Below are 14,040 nucleotides of genomic sequence, written 5' to 3'. Positions count from 1 at the left end.
CTTGTCTCGATATAGGAACAACAAATATGATCGTTGGATCCTGAGATCTCGAGACACAATAGGCATGTCTTGAGACAATTGACCATATGTCTCGAGACAAGACTCACCTAAAGCATATTTTAGCTTCGTTCGATGTTGGTCTGTCTCGAGAAAAACATGCTTGTATCTCAAGACAAGATTAGGAACCTTAAAAAATGTGGCTTAAAAACATTTTAAAGGACTTGGGGGTTTTCAAAAACTGTTGTAGAAAGTTTAATTCATTTAGAAACTTTTTTTAAAAATTGTAATACTTGAAAATATATTTGGATAAGATTGAAATAGTTTATACAAATTTGATTAAGAGATTTTATAACTAGATTTGTTATATCAAAACAATTGAAAATTAAAGTTAACATATTTGTTTAACAACAACTAGGCTAATATCTTAGTTTTTGTAAAAGTATAAAGACTAGATTCTGAGAAATTAAAGTATAAGGACTAATATATCAATTTTCATAAAATAGAGAGATGAAATGAAATTAGACCATTTAGATAACGTGATTATAGAGAAAAGGACCTCATACGGGCGGTTAGGAATAGGCCTAAGCAAGGCAACCCAAGTTTCAATTGGGCCTATACGTCAGCCCAAATTGAGGTCAATATTCAAGAGAGAACAATAACTCGGTTGGGTTAAAAATTTAAGGCTCATTGACAAAATTTGCCATTAACTTTACATTTTTGTCAATTTGACCTTTATTCTTTTATTTTAGCTAAATTTGGCTCAAAATTTTTAAAAAAGTTTAATTTAACCATCAACTTTTCAAAAACAGTTGAATTGATGTCTTTTTAACAAAAATACTAATTATAACATTGCATTTTTAAACATGGCAGATTGCATAACAATTTGCATGGAGTTTATGTTTTTTTTTCTAAGTTTGTTTTGAGTTTTTTATTTTTCAATTTTTTATAATTTTAAATTATTTATTGATACAACATACAAGACAAATTGTATTATGTCAGCATGAAGTATACATAGACTGCCACACGGCTAAAATTGTTAAAAATTAATATTTTAATAAGCATGTATATTAAAGAAAAGTGATCTTTAACTAAAAAAGAAGAATAATAGTCAAATTAACAACAAATATAAACATTGAAGACTAAATTTATTATTATACCGAAAATTAAAAAATCATTTAATTAAACAATTTCATAATTTAATTATTATAATAATAATTATCTAATTTTTATCAATACAAATTAATTCCATTTTAATTAATTTTTATTTATAATTAATTTAATTAGTCAAAAATAACAATAGAAGTTGGTTAATTAACCCAACTAAACTGACCAATGATAAATGAAATTGGTTTGGTGGATTAAGACGTATATCAATCGGTCTATAAATTATTTTATAAATTATTCTTATCACATCATTCATGATCCTACTAATTAAAAATAAATATAGTATCTTTTTTTCCACATCATTTGTACAGTTGGTAAGGAGTAATCATGGATGATGTGGAAAAAAATATGATGTTTTTATTTTTAATTGGTAGGGACCATAGATAATATGCTAAGATGGGTTAATAAAATAAATTCTCCAATCAAATAGTCAAATAAATTTATAATTGATCGAAAAATTGATTGCTTTCCCCTATTCAAAGGTTACACTTTCTAGTAGCCGATTAAATATTAACTCGATTGACATCGGCATTGTTTCTAGTGTAGAAGGACGTGGGTTCGAGTGTGCTGAAGTGCATTATCCTCCTATTTAAGGATTGGAGAGGGGCTATGAGTAGTTCTAGGTATTGAATTAAAAAGAATAGATATGATAAGAATTTATAATGATATTAATATTAAAAAAAAATTGCACTTTCTAGTAAATTTGAGAGGTATTTATGGGCCGGGATTAAATCAAACTTAAATTTATATTTTTCAATTTCAATCTGGCTCGACTCAATTAATTTTACTGTTTAAATAAAAATAAAAATGATCAATTTTTAAATAGTAAACTCAACTATTTAAATAGGCCTGACCAAAACGAACTTAAGATGAAGCCTATAAACTTTTTGAAATCGGATCTCGACCCAGTCCTGCCACGAACACCTGTATTCGTAACTCAAGAGGAGCAAAGCAAAAGAATAAGGAAGTCAATGACAGGCCATAGGTCTCGTGGGCTTCCTAATTTTAGTACAAGTTCTTCTCTTGTTTGGGCCATAAAGCGAAAGCACATTGTTAGCAGATTCTCTGAGCTTTAACACATTTGTATGTATGTTTTCTCAATCTCGCAATGCACGGAAGCTGTTTGCAGAAATTACCCAAAGAATTAAAAGCTCGCCGACGAGAATCTCTGCTACTTTATTCCATAGGAATTCAAGCCACGATGACACTGTTGAGCCCAATGCTGAAAATGATCATGTATTGGTATCATGGACATCCAAGTTATCCAAATTGGTAAAACAAGGGCAGCCAGAGGAAGCCATTTGCTTGTTCAAGAGAATGCTATTGTTGAAGAGTAATCAAAGGCCTAACTATGTTACAATTTTAAGCTTAATAAAAGCCTTAGATGCTCTAAATTGGGATGTTTTGGTAATGATGGTTCATGGGTTGGTGGTCAAAATGGGGTTTATATCAGAGCCCTCCGTTTTAACTGCTCTTATTGGGTCTTATTCCGTTTATGGTATGGGAACTTGTTGGAGTTTGTTTCATCAAATACGTGATAAAGATGTTGTTTTATGGAGTGCTGTGGTTTCTGCTTGTGTTAAGAATAAGGATTATCTGGAGGCTCTTGAGTTGTTTAGAAGAATGCAATTTATTGGGTTGAAAGTTAATCGTGTTAGTATTGTCAGCATTTTGCCTGCTTGTGCTAATCTTGGCGCTCTACGGTTAGGTAGAGAAATACACGGTTTTATTATAAAAAGAATGTTTTCTCATGTTATTAGTGTTCAGAATTCATTGGTTGATATGTATGCAAAATGTAGGAATCTCGAGTCAGGGATTCGTGTTTTTGATGGAATGTTGGAGAAGGACTTGGTTTCTTGGAGGACTGTGATTCGCGGTTACATCGAGAATGAATTTGGGATAGAAGCAATTAATATCTTCTCAAAGATGCAGCTGTTGTCTTTTTTTGCTCCCGATGAATTTGTTGTCCGGGATATGATTATGGCTGTGTTACAATCTGGAGAGAATAAACTTGGATCCGCATTTCATTGCTATATAATGAAAAACGGGTTCTTGGCTTTTGTTTCCGTTGCAACTGCTCTTTTGCAGATGTATGCTAAGTTTGGAATGGTTTGTTCAGCTAGGAGTGTATTTGATCACATTGGCAATAAAGATGTCATTGCATGGAATGCAATGATCTCAGCTTACACCCAAAGCAAGTTACCTTTTAATGCCGTGGATGCATTTACACAGATGTTACATATGAACGCGAAACCTAATGAGTTCAGTTTAATTAGTCTACTGCAAATGTGTTCTTTGATGGCATCTCAAGAAGTATCTCATGAACTTGGAGATAGCATCCATGCTTTCATAGAAAAAGTTGGTTACTCGAGGAATGTTTATTTATCATCAGCCTTGATAGATTTCTACTGCAGATCAGGAAGGGTCAAGCAAGGAAAGGCTCTTTTTGATGAAGTTCCTGTCAAAGATCTCATTTGTTGGAGTTCATTGATTAATGGATATGGATTAAATGGTTATGGAATTGAGGCTCTTGAGACATTCTCAAATATGTTAGATTGTGGGATAAAGCCAAATGAAATTATTTTTCTTTCTGTTTTATCTACTTGTAGTCATTGCGGGCTAGAATACGAGGGTTGGAACTGGTTTTATTCTATGAAAGAGAAGTATAATGTTACCCCAAAGCTTGCACACTATGCATGCATGGTGGATTTGCTCAGTCGCCAGGGTAATATTGAACAAGCGGTAGACTTTGTGAAGAAAATGCCAATGGAGCCAGATAAAAGAATCTGGGGAGCTATTCTTGCTGGTTGTCGGTTAACGCCTGGGCCAATTGAGATTGTAAAGTTCGTTGTTGAACAGCTTGCTACCTTGGATCCACAAAATAGCACTAACTATTACACAATTTTATCAGACCTATATGCAAGTGAAGGTAGAGAGGAAGATGTAGAGAGGACGAGAAGATTGGTGGAGAATGCCTAGAAAGAAAAGGTTTGATACCTCAGTAGCTTGTCTTCTGTACATTCTATCAATTGAGCAGTAGCCAGTAGGCAAACCAATTGGTATCCTTTCCCTGTATGCAATTCATTTTGTGGTATGCTGAAAATGAATTTTATGATTCGTAACGTCGTAAAACATGAGGGTTTTGTCTTTTTAATGGAATCTGGGGTCTTTCTGGTATGCTACTAAAATTACCTCCTCATTTCGTTTTATGCTTTGACATCATAATTGGGACTGAAACAAAGTTCCATGTTCCTGAATTTTGAGCTAAGTTTGGGACTTTAAGTAAGAGCAAGTATTATTTTTTGTTGAGGGGGCCAGACTCCTTCGAAGGAAGTCTTCGAAGTGTCGTCCGCCAGGCAACCGGCCGAGCCCCCAATGATATGAGGTATTGTCCCCAGCTCATGCCGGGGTTTTGTCTCCCACCTCCATTGAGAGACATGTACGGTTCATGGAGAGAAGCGCCTCAAGGCAACAGACCATACATGGTCGCATGGCCACCCACCAAGGGATTGAACCCCTGACCTATGGCATATAGGCCACCAATTAGGGGATATGGTAATACTTGAGCTAGCTAATCTGCTTTAGTTTAAGTGTTTTATTTTTCCTTTAAAAAAACTATCATCTAAATGAAAACTAATCTAAGCTCCTTACTCTTTAAAGTAAGCCTGGATCTAGCTTGATAGTTGAGACCAAGCAAGACCTACTTGGATATAAAAGTAGTATTGATGATCTTGCTATCAAACTATTCCATTTTTCAGTATACAAAACATTTTCCAATGCTAGAATTAAATGAATATTGGGTTCTTCTTGGGAGTTTGAAGTGTAGAATTTATGGCTAGAAGTTACTCCAATTGGTACTTTGAAGTTGGAGTAAATGTTGTATTAAATGAACTTTATAGAACTGAGACTGCATTAACTTTCCCAACTTGATCACATCATAAATCCTGTATATTGATCACTCTCTTGCAGTCTTGTTCCCTTTCTTAATTACAGAAACACCAACACAGAAACCAAGCTTGCTCTTGTTTTATCTGCAGATTGATCTCACTCATGAAAGAAGGAATCCTCGAAGTTCTTATTGTAAATGCTGAAGACATTAGACACTAATCTTATCGGTATCTCTATCTCTTGTCCCTGGCTATGCATCATAGATATGTCCTGTTTTATTAATTTGGTTTTGATCATTTGGTTATAGGAAGACCTGCATACTATGTTATATTACAATGTGGAACTAAAGAATACAGAACCAAAATATCACCAGGTTTCATGTCTATTGGTGACTTGTAAATTACTAATTCTATTCTTCTGGGGTCTCTTGAAACATAACAATTGTGTTTTATGATGCAGGAAAACATAAGAAAGTATTGTGGAATGAGAAATTCAAGTTTGATTTTCCGCTATCCGAATGGAAAAACTTAACTCATATAAAATTCAGGATCATGGACAAGGAATTCTTCAAAAACAACGGATTTGTTGGTGAAACCAGGTAATCTATTTTACTTCCTTTCTTTCTTCTTAATATGCCTTTTACCTCCATTCTCAATGCCCCTGATACCTAAATTTGCATTTATTCTCTAGAATTTTCATATGCCATGAAATATATAGATAATACTGGTGGGAAAGTAATATAAGGACAAAAAATATCATCTGATAATGCTTAGCAGATGGTGAAACTGTTGCTGTAATTCAATCATCTTTTTTGAGGTAAAAGTACCATGAAGTCCCTGTGCTAGGAGTTGGATTGCATTTTGTTCCCTCTACTAAAAAATTAGACAAATTAGTTCATATATGTTAGATTAAAAAACAAACCGGTTCTTCTGTTAAAAATTCTATCCATTTTATCTGTTAAAAATTGGTCCATTTACATCAACATGAGGTATACGTGACATACCATGTGTCATTATCTGGTTATTCCGTCAACCACGACAGTTTTTAACAATACAAATGGATTAAAATTTTAATATAAATGACCGACTTGCTCTTTAATTTAACATATAGAGACTAATTTGTCTATTTTTTTAGTAGAAAGTTAAATACAATCAAACTTTTAATACAAAAACCGCCATAAAACTTTTTTCTTTTTTCGAGACATTAAAAGCTATTTAACAATTACCACAAATAACCAAACCAGATGAGTTCATTTATTTACTTTTTTTCTCAGAATTCACCTTGGTGGAATAATTATTGAAGGAACAGACAAAGGATTTATAGTAGTGAGACCAGCTCCTTACAATGTAGTGCTTGAAGATGATACCTACAAAGGACAGATAAAGATTGGATTTAAATTCATTGCTAATGTGAGTTTGCTCAGACCCCAAGTTCCCATTTCTATTTATAGTTAAGCATCATATTTAGCTTGCCAAAAAGCTTAAATTTATGGGGTAATATAATTTTTGGACCGGCAACCAAGTTAAACTTGAAAAATATAAAAATTTTGTGATATATTGTGTCATATTATCACTTGAAAGTTTAAAAATAATATAATTTTTAGGTGATGATATGGTACAATCTCAAAGTGTTATATTCAATGTTTTAATAACTTAACCCGTAGTTGAACATGTCAAATCACAATTTCTATTTTAACCAGTTCGATTGGTACGATCGTCGATTGTCAGACCAACAATAGTTAAATAATTAATAAAAATCATAAAAATCTAAAAGAAATTAAAAAATAAATGTTAAAAGTTCAACCCGTTCAACTATTGATTTTTGTCTCAGTTTTTAATTTTTATCAATTCCAAGCAATTTCGGAATAAATCAATCCAATCCTTTTGTTTGAATTGTTATGTTGATCAATTCTCAATTTGTCCCATTTGATCATGTTTCAGTAATATTGGTCACTTCATTAAATCTTGATAGAATATAAGCTTAAGGACCAAAATAAATTTAGTTGCTAAGTTCAAGACCAAAGTGGACCAAAATAAAAGTTACAGTTACCAAAGTGGATTTCAGTACCAAGTTCAAGAGCCAAAAATTATATTTTTCTAAAGTTTATACTAAGTGATGGAGGTAGATATGCAATTGTATAGCACATTGCATTTTAAAAAGAGAACTCAAGTTTAAATCTTGGAAACAATGTTGTTTGAAGGGACAATTATGAACCTCAAAAGCACAAGGGACCATAATAATGGTCTAGGGGGCTTACCTCTTTCTCAAATTTCTGAAATATTTCATTTACCCATTGGAATTTAAAAAAAAATTTTAATTAGGTGCTCTAATTTCTTTTTTAAATTCTCATTATATTCTTTTTTTTGAAATTTTGTATTAAGCTCTCTCAAATTTTGTGAAAATTCTCTTTAATCTCACAAAAAATTAAAAGCTCTAAAAAATTTTAAAAATAATTCTCATTAAATTCATACAGTTTTTTAAAAGTTTACTAGGACTCCTTAAAATTTAGTTTTAAGATCTGTGATTGACCCAAAGGATTAGTTTTCATGGATAGTAAAAACAGTCATGAAACATTTTTTTTTCCAGAAGTGCAAAATGAGATTCGAGAATTTGCTGTGATGCCTAATGAACCAAGATCAATTTGTAGCTGCATCAAGAATCTATGGAAATTCCCATGGTGGATATGTTTATACCCCTTTAAACAGGAAAATTCAAAAAAGGAGCACAAGCATGAGTGAGTGGAACAACATGATGTCAGCTGCATGTGATTTAATGTAAGATTGTGAACTTTGGTCTGAAAATCTACATGATATGAGATGTTTTTTTTCAATAATTTAGAGAAATAATAAGGCTTTACACCATTTTGCAAAAGTTTTCAATTTGACCCCCCAAATTAGGCCTGAAAGGCCATTGGATTCAAAAGAAATGGGAGGCACGTCCATCTCATGATATTAATGAATTATTGCTTTGTTTTCCCCCTCTATTTTTTTCTATTATGTTTGACTTATCGAAATTTTAAAAAAAAAAAACCATGCTATTGATTTCCAAGCTAACCTCCGACCAAGGGGGCCTATAAATAAATTCTCCAAAACATGCAAGCAAAATAGAAGATTTTAAATTTGGCAAAGAAATTGTTGTAAAGATCAGATAAAATGTATGCTAGGTCAAGTGACAAGAAGTTTAATATCTCTAAAGTAAGGTTTTGAGTTTGAATATAATTAATGAAGGGACAATTGTATGGAACTTTACTTCATGTTTAAGGGTTTGATCTAGTTTAACTTTAAATTCAATCGAGACCCAGTATGAATATCGGATATAGGAAGGTCTTATTAAAAGAAGAACATTTCAGTTAAATTTTCTATCCAAGAAAAGAATTAAACTAAAATGATAAAGTAAAACCAGGAACTAATTTTGTTATTATGTGGAAAAAGAAAAAACTTGTTTGAAAAATGGATTTTGGTGTTTTCTACCTTTCCAATCAACTTGAATAAATCACGAGGTAATTTGGTAAATTTTGTTCAATTTGATCATTAAATTTGGATTCTTAAAGATATAATGACATGGCATTCGAAAATTGCATCGCGCCATCACTTGAATTTTTTTAAAAACTTTAATTTTTTTGTAATTTCTAGATTTCATTTCATTTTTTAAAAAGAAGTTAGGTGATGATGCGGCATAATTTCAAAATGACATGTCAGCATACTCTAAAAGAATCCAAGTTTAGTAATCAAATTAGAAAAAGTTTGAGACTATTGCAGACCCAAAACAGTTTAATAATCAAATTGAAAAAAAATCAACAAATTCAGGGACTAAATATTAATAGCACATAAGTTTTTAAAGGCAAAGTGGTTGGAGTCTAATTTTACCTACTCATAAAACCTTGACTATGACACCATCTTTTCCAACTTGTTATTCCTTCACATGTTTTGGATTTACATCATTCTAATAAAGTTTCTAAATTTGCTTTGAAACCCATCATTTTCTTTATAGTCCAAAGCATTGAATTATGAATAAGACACTTTATTATTTAATATAAGTTTTATATATATATAAAGCTTTTTGCCTTTTACATCACTTAATCATAACGTGATAAATCAGCTTATTTTAGGCAATCTCTTATACATACCCATCTGCATAATGTGATCTCACATGGTAACATATCCGTTATTAAAATATGAAATTCTTTTATATAAATTTAGGAATAAATTATAAAAATAGTCACTTTTATTTGCCTCAGATTACATTTTAGTCACTTATGTTTGAAATGTTACGTTTTATTCACTTACGTTATCGTTTTGTTACATAGTGATCACTTTACCGTTAAACTCCATTACCTCTCTAATGGAAGTCCTACATGACATTCCAAATGAATTTTAAATGCCAACTTAGATGTCCTACGTGACCGTCCAAATTAAATTTATTTAATTAAAAACACATTTTCATCCCAGCAATTGGACATCCAAGTTGGAATTTAAAACCTATTTGGACTGCCACATAGGACTGCCTTTAGGGAGGTAACGAAGTTTAATGGTAAAGTGACCACTTCGTAACAAAATAATAACGTAAGTGATTAAAACGTAACATTTCAAACATAAATAACTAAAATGTAATCTAAGGCAAACAAAAATAATTATTTTTAATAGTTTACCTTAAATTTAATCTTAACATTTACTTTTTTTATCGTTTTAATCAAATTTTTTATATTTTAACTCACTTTTTAAAATTTAGTCAAATTAATTTTTTTATGAGAAATCCAACTTATTTAATCATTAAAATTTTAACAATACTAAAGTGGCGGTCCATGTTCCCTTCTTAAAAATTCAAAAAATGAGTAAAATTAATAAATACACATAAATCTTCACACATGTATTACATGAATGTTGTTAAAATTTTAACATTTCAATTAATTTTTCTTAAAAAAATAATTAGATTAAATATTTAAAAGTTAATTGTGAAAGTGATAAATCTGTTATCATGTTTTTTTTCTCTAATTTTATATATCAATTTCAGGGTTAAAAGATACAATTTCTGACACTAACTCAGAAAGAGAGAAAATTTTCATTTAATTAAAAAATAAAAAATAATTGAGATTCTTTTTTCACCGAAAACTATAAAATATTCATCACGTACTTGCAATTTGCAAAATCATATAATAATACAAGCCACCCGAGTCTTCATAAATATTCAATTCAATTTACAACTAAGAAACACAGTCTGTATGTTCCATCAGAAACCAAAAAAAATATATACTCTTTCAACAAGAATCCAATCGAACCCATTTTTGTTTTCCAGATTCTGAAACTGGGTTTTTCTTCTTTGATCACAAAAAGCAAAAAGAACCCATCAATCAGACGGTCTAGAAGTCAAGATCCCTTGTCTTTTTATGTTCATATGATGATGATGATGATGATGGTAGCATGGTGGAATTGCAAAAAGAAAGCTTTTCTTTTGGATTATATCAACAAAAAGGAACTGTTCTAAACGTTCCTCTTCAGATTATTACTAGCTATATTATCATCATCTTCTTCAACGGTTTTGAATTCAAAAATCTATACTTTAAAAAGGTAAGTGGAAAAAAAGAACGTTGCTTTATCATCAACGGTTGCTTATATATAAACTTTATTGTTCATATTGTCAGTGAATTACAATGACCTGTGACTGTTAGCACACCAAGAATTTGCTTTTTTGTTTCTGTAACAAAGTTGGGTCTTTTTCTTTTTCTTTCTTTACAATGTAGAATTATTCAGTTTAAGCCTTTTTTTGGTCGGGTCCATGTTTTTGGACCATGGTTTGATTATGGTCTTTCAAAAAAGTTCTTAAATCTTGAGCCCCCACTGACCAAAATTTTAATGATTATTTGTAGAGCAAAGAGTAAAGAGAAGTGTTATAAAGAGGTGTTCAAATGGAGAATTCATCAAACAGTGATGAAAACTATGATGTGGGTTATCAACCATCACCTTGTTCAACTGATCCAAATGATCAGTCAACCATGAGTGGTGATTCATTTGTGTATTGCCGAACATATTCATCGACTTCAGTATTTTCTGAACCTGTTGATGATCACCATAGTTGTTGTAGTGAAGCTTCACCTTCTTGTTCTTCTCATTGGTCAACTAAGAGAACTGGTGGGGTTGTTCCTCAAAAGCAAGCTCTTCTTACAAGGCTTGTAACAAAACAGTGCAAAAATAGCAATGCAGGTGATCATCAAAAGCTTGATGATTTGGAATCATTGGATTTAGGTATGTAAAATTGCTTGAGTTTGTCTTTCATATGCTTAAACTATATATATATGTATATATTCTCCTTTTTTTAATTTTTATGCTAATGGAGGTTCAAAATTATGTTGGAAAGAACTTGAAATGATGAAGGAAAGATTTGCAAAACTTTTACTGGGAGAAGATATGTCTGGAAGTGGAAAAGGAGTATGCACAGCTATTACAATCTCAAATTCCATAACCAATCTTTACGGTAGATACGCACATATACATTCATATCTACTCAAAAAATAGTAAATTAGTTCATGTACGTCAGATCAAAGATCAAATTAATTTTCTATTAAAAATTCTATTCATTTCTACTATTTAAAATCGATCTTTGTAAATTAACATGCCGTCACTATCTGGTTATTCCGTCAAGCATACCAGTTTTTAATAGTACAAATAAGTAAAATTTTTAACAGAAATAACTAATTTGCTCTTTAATCTAATGTACAATGACTAATTTATCTATTTTTTCTAGCTTAAGAGACCAAATACAATTTGACTCCTAGAACAGTGGACTTTGTGGCACTTTTACCATATATTTGAAATCTATGGAATTGCTTACTCCATGTTGAATGGTAATTACTGCAGCAACTGTATTTGGGCAAAATTTGAGGTTGGAGCCATTGAACCCTGAAGAGAAAGCTCTTTGGAAAAGAGAAATGGATTGTCTTTTATCTGTCTGTGATTATATTGTGGAATTTACTCCCAAGTCACACAATTTACGTAATGGAGCAGCTGTTGAGGTAAGATTTCATAGTCCATATCCAAAAAGATTACTTTTTTATGGAGATTTATCATCTTTGCTTGCTTTAACATGATATATATATCTATGTATGTATGTATATGTTACATGTTTAGATAATGGAAAGCAGGCAAAGATCAGATATTTACATCAATCTTCCAGCACTGAGAAAATTGGATGCAATGCTCATTGTAAGATACAAGCTCTATGTGAGACAAAAATCGGTTAAAGTACCATAGAGGCACCTGCAGTAGGAGTCAGATTGTATTTTGCCTCTTCTACTAAAAAATGGGCAAAATAGTCTCTGTAAGTTAGATCAAAGGACAAATTGATTTTTTATTATTAAAAATTTCATCCTTTGTACTATTAAGGCAGTGATGCTTGGCGTGCAATATCTACTTTATGCTAACTTACAGAGACCAGTTTTTAACAGTAAAAATTGATGAAATTTTTAACAGAAGGACCAATTTGTTCTTTGATTTAATGTGCAGAAACTAATTTGCCCTTTTTTTTAATAGAAAGGGCAAAATGTAATTTAACTCATAGTACAGGTGGCTATGTAGTACTCTTACCGAAAAAAACCAGTCTTTTGTTTATATATATATATATATATCTTAGAGCTTACACTGTAAAACAGGAAATACTGGATAGCTTCCAGGATAGAGAATTCTGGTACGCAGAGCAAGGGAGTATGTCGGCGAATTCGACCCGTATGGGTTCATTTCGAAGAGTTGTTCAAAGAAATGACGAGAAATGGTGGGTACCGGTGCCGTGTGTTCCTTCGAGTGGACTTACCGAGAAAGCGAGGAAGCACTTGCGACATAAACGAGAATGTGCTAATCAAATTCACAAGGCTGCTATGTCTATAAACAACAGTGTTCTTTCCGAGATGGAAATCCCAGATTCATACATGGCATCACTTCCAAAGGTTAGCCCCTTATGCTGATAAAAAATGTATATACACACAAATGTTCCACTCATAATAGCTTAGTTAGTTCGTGCGGTCAGTTGTAAAAGTATATCGATATTTCGTAAGTCCAAGATTCGAGTTCTAGCATCTGCAACCCCTTTCCCTGTCCCTAATGCTTGCTTGGTAGACAAGGTACTAACTCTCTTTTTCTTATCTACAGAGCGGAAGAGCCAGCATCGGAGACCCTATATACCGCTACATGTACACCACAGAAAAATTCTCCCCTGAGTATCTACTCGATTGTCTCAACATAGCATCCGAACACGAAGCACTTGAACTTGCAGATCCTGTTGAAGCTTCAATGTACACATGGAGACGTAAAGCATGCATGATCCATTTGAAATCATCATGGAGTATGGTGAAAGACTTAATGTCCGACGTCGATCGAAGTGACAAAAACCATATATTAGCTGAAAGAGCAGAGAGCTTGTTATTTTCATTGAAGCAAAGATACCCTGAACTCTCACAAACGTCCCTAGACACGTGCAAAATTCAGTACAATAGGGTAAGTGCTAAAAAACTGGTATTTTCTTGCTTTCCACCATAACATGCAAGCTTTGAATGCCAAAATTGTGGGGGGTTTTTTGCAGGATGTGGGGCAAGCAATCCTTGAGAGTTATTCGAGGGTATTAGAAGGACTAGCTTTCAACATTGTTGCTTGGATTGAAGATGTGTTTTTTGTAGACAGTACAACAAGAAACCAAGACTGAAAAAGGGCTAACTCAACCCCAACATTATTTCAGCTGGTTAAACCCAGCTTCTTCTTCTTTATTTTCTAAATTCCTTGCATATGTTGATTCCTTTTATATTTGAACCATTTCTTCTTTTACATTAGAATCGTTTAAATAAACCATGTAATTTCTAACACCTTAACCTTACTTTTTAAATGGGTTCCGTTCATGATCATATGTTACTGCAAACAATACATGTTATTCGCTATAACCTTTGAAACAGCAATCTGAAATAAAAGTAGGATGGATACCCACTAATCCATTTTAAACATCAGTCAATGA

The 14,040-nt window shown here is 32.2% G+C and overlaps 2 protein-coding genes across 7 annotated transcripts; both read left to right on the top strand.

Moving 5' to 3' along the window:
* The first annotated feature begins 2,122 nt into the window (after positions 1 to 2,122).
* On the top strand, positions 2,123 to 8,033 carry LOC107943229 (pentatricopeptide repeat-containing protein At2g20540). Of its 2 annotated transcripts, XM_016876974.2 has the most exons (6): positions 2,123 to 4,152; positions 5,202 to 5,279; positions 5,360 to 5,425; positions 5,512 to 5,650; positions 6,326 to 6,461; positions 7,639 to 8,033. In XM_016876974.2, exon 1 carries the CDS (start codon positions 2,254 to 2,256, stop codon positions 4,141 to 4,143), a length of 1,890 nt encoding a protein of 629 aa, XP_016732463.1. In that variant the 5' UTR covers positions 2,123 to 2,253; the 3' UTR covers positions 4,144 to 4,152; positions 5,202 to 5,279; positions 5,360 to 5,425; positions 5,512 to 5,650; positions 6,326 to 6,461; positions 7,639 to 8,033. The 2 variants fall into 2 exon arrangements, with proteins under 2 accessions (XP_016732463.1, XP_040962630.1); XM_041106696.1 differs by having other exon boundaries at positions 6,326 to 8,033.
* Positions 8,034 to 10,245: 2,212 nt separating this feature from the next.
* Positions 10,246 to 13,927, top strand: LOC107943230 (rop guanine nucleotide exchange factor 3). Of its 5 annotated transcripts, XM_016876977.2 has the most exons (8): positions 10,249 to 10,616; positions 10,916 to 11,291; positions 11,404 to 11,520; positions 11,904 to 12,058; positions 12,174 to 12,248; positions 12,695 to 12,985; positions 13,188 to 13,532; positions 13,618 to 13,927. In XM_016876977.2, the coding sequence occupies exons 2-8, from the start codon at positions 10,955 to 10,957 to the stop codon at positions 13,735 to 13,737; spliced, it is 1,440 nt and encodes a 479-aa protein (XP_016732466.1). In that variant the 5' UTR covers positions 10,249 to 10,616; positions 10,916 to 10,954; the 3' UTR covers positions 13,738 to 13,927. The 5 variants fall into 5 exon arrangements, with proteins under 5 accessions (XP_040962631.1, XP_040962632.1, XP_016732466.1 ...); XM_041106697.1 differs by lacking the exon at positions 12,174 to 12,248 and having other exon boundaries at positions 10,246 to 10,616; XM_016876978.2 differs by lacking the exon at positions 11,404 to 11,520.
* The last annotated feature ends 113 nt before the right edge of the window (positions 13,928 to 14,040 follow it).

The sequence above is a fragment of the Gossypium hirsutum genome, chromosome D12 (genome assembly GCF_007990345.1).
Source record: "Gossypium hirsutum isolate 1008001.06 chromosome D12, Gossypium_hirsutum_v2.1, whole genome shotgun sequence".
Lineage (NCBI taxonomy): Eukaryota > Viridiplantae > Streptophyta > Magnoliopsida > Malvales > Malvaceae > Gossypium > Gossypium hirsutum.
This window is presented reverse-complemented; position numbering and strand designations above follow the sequence as displayed.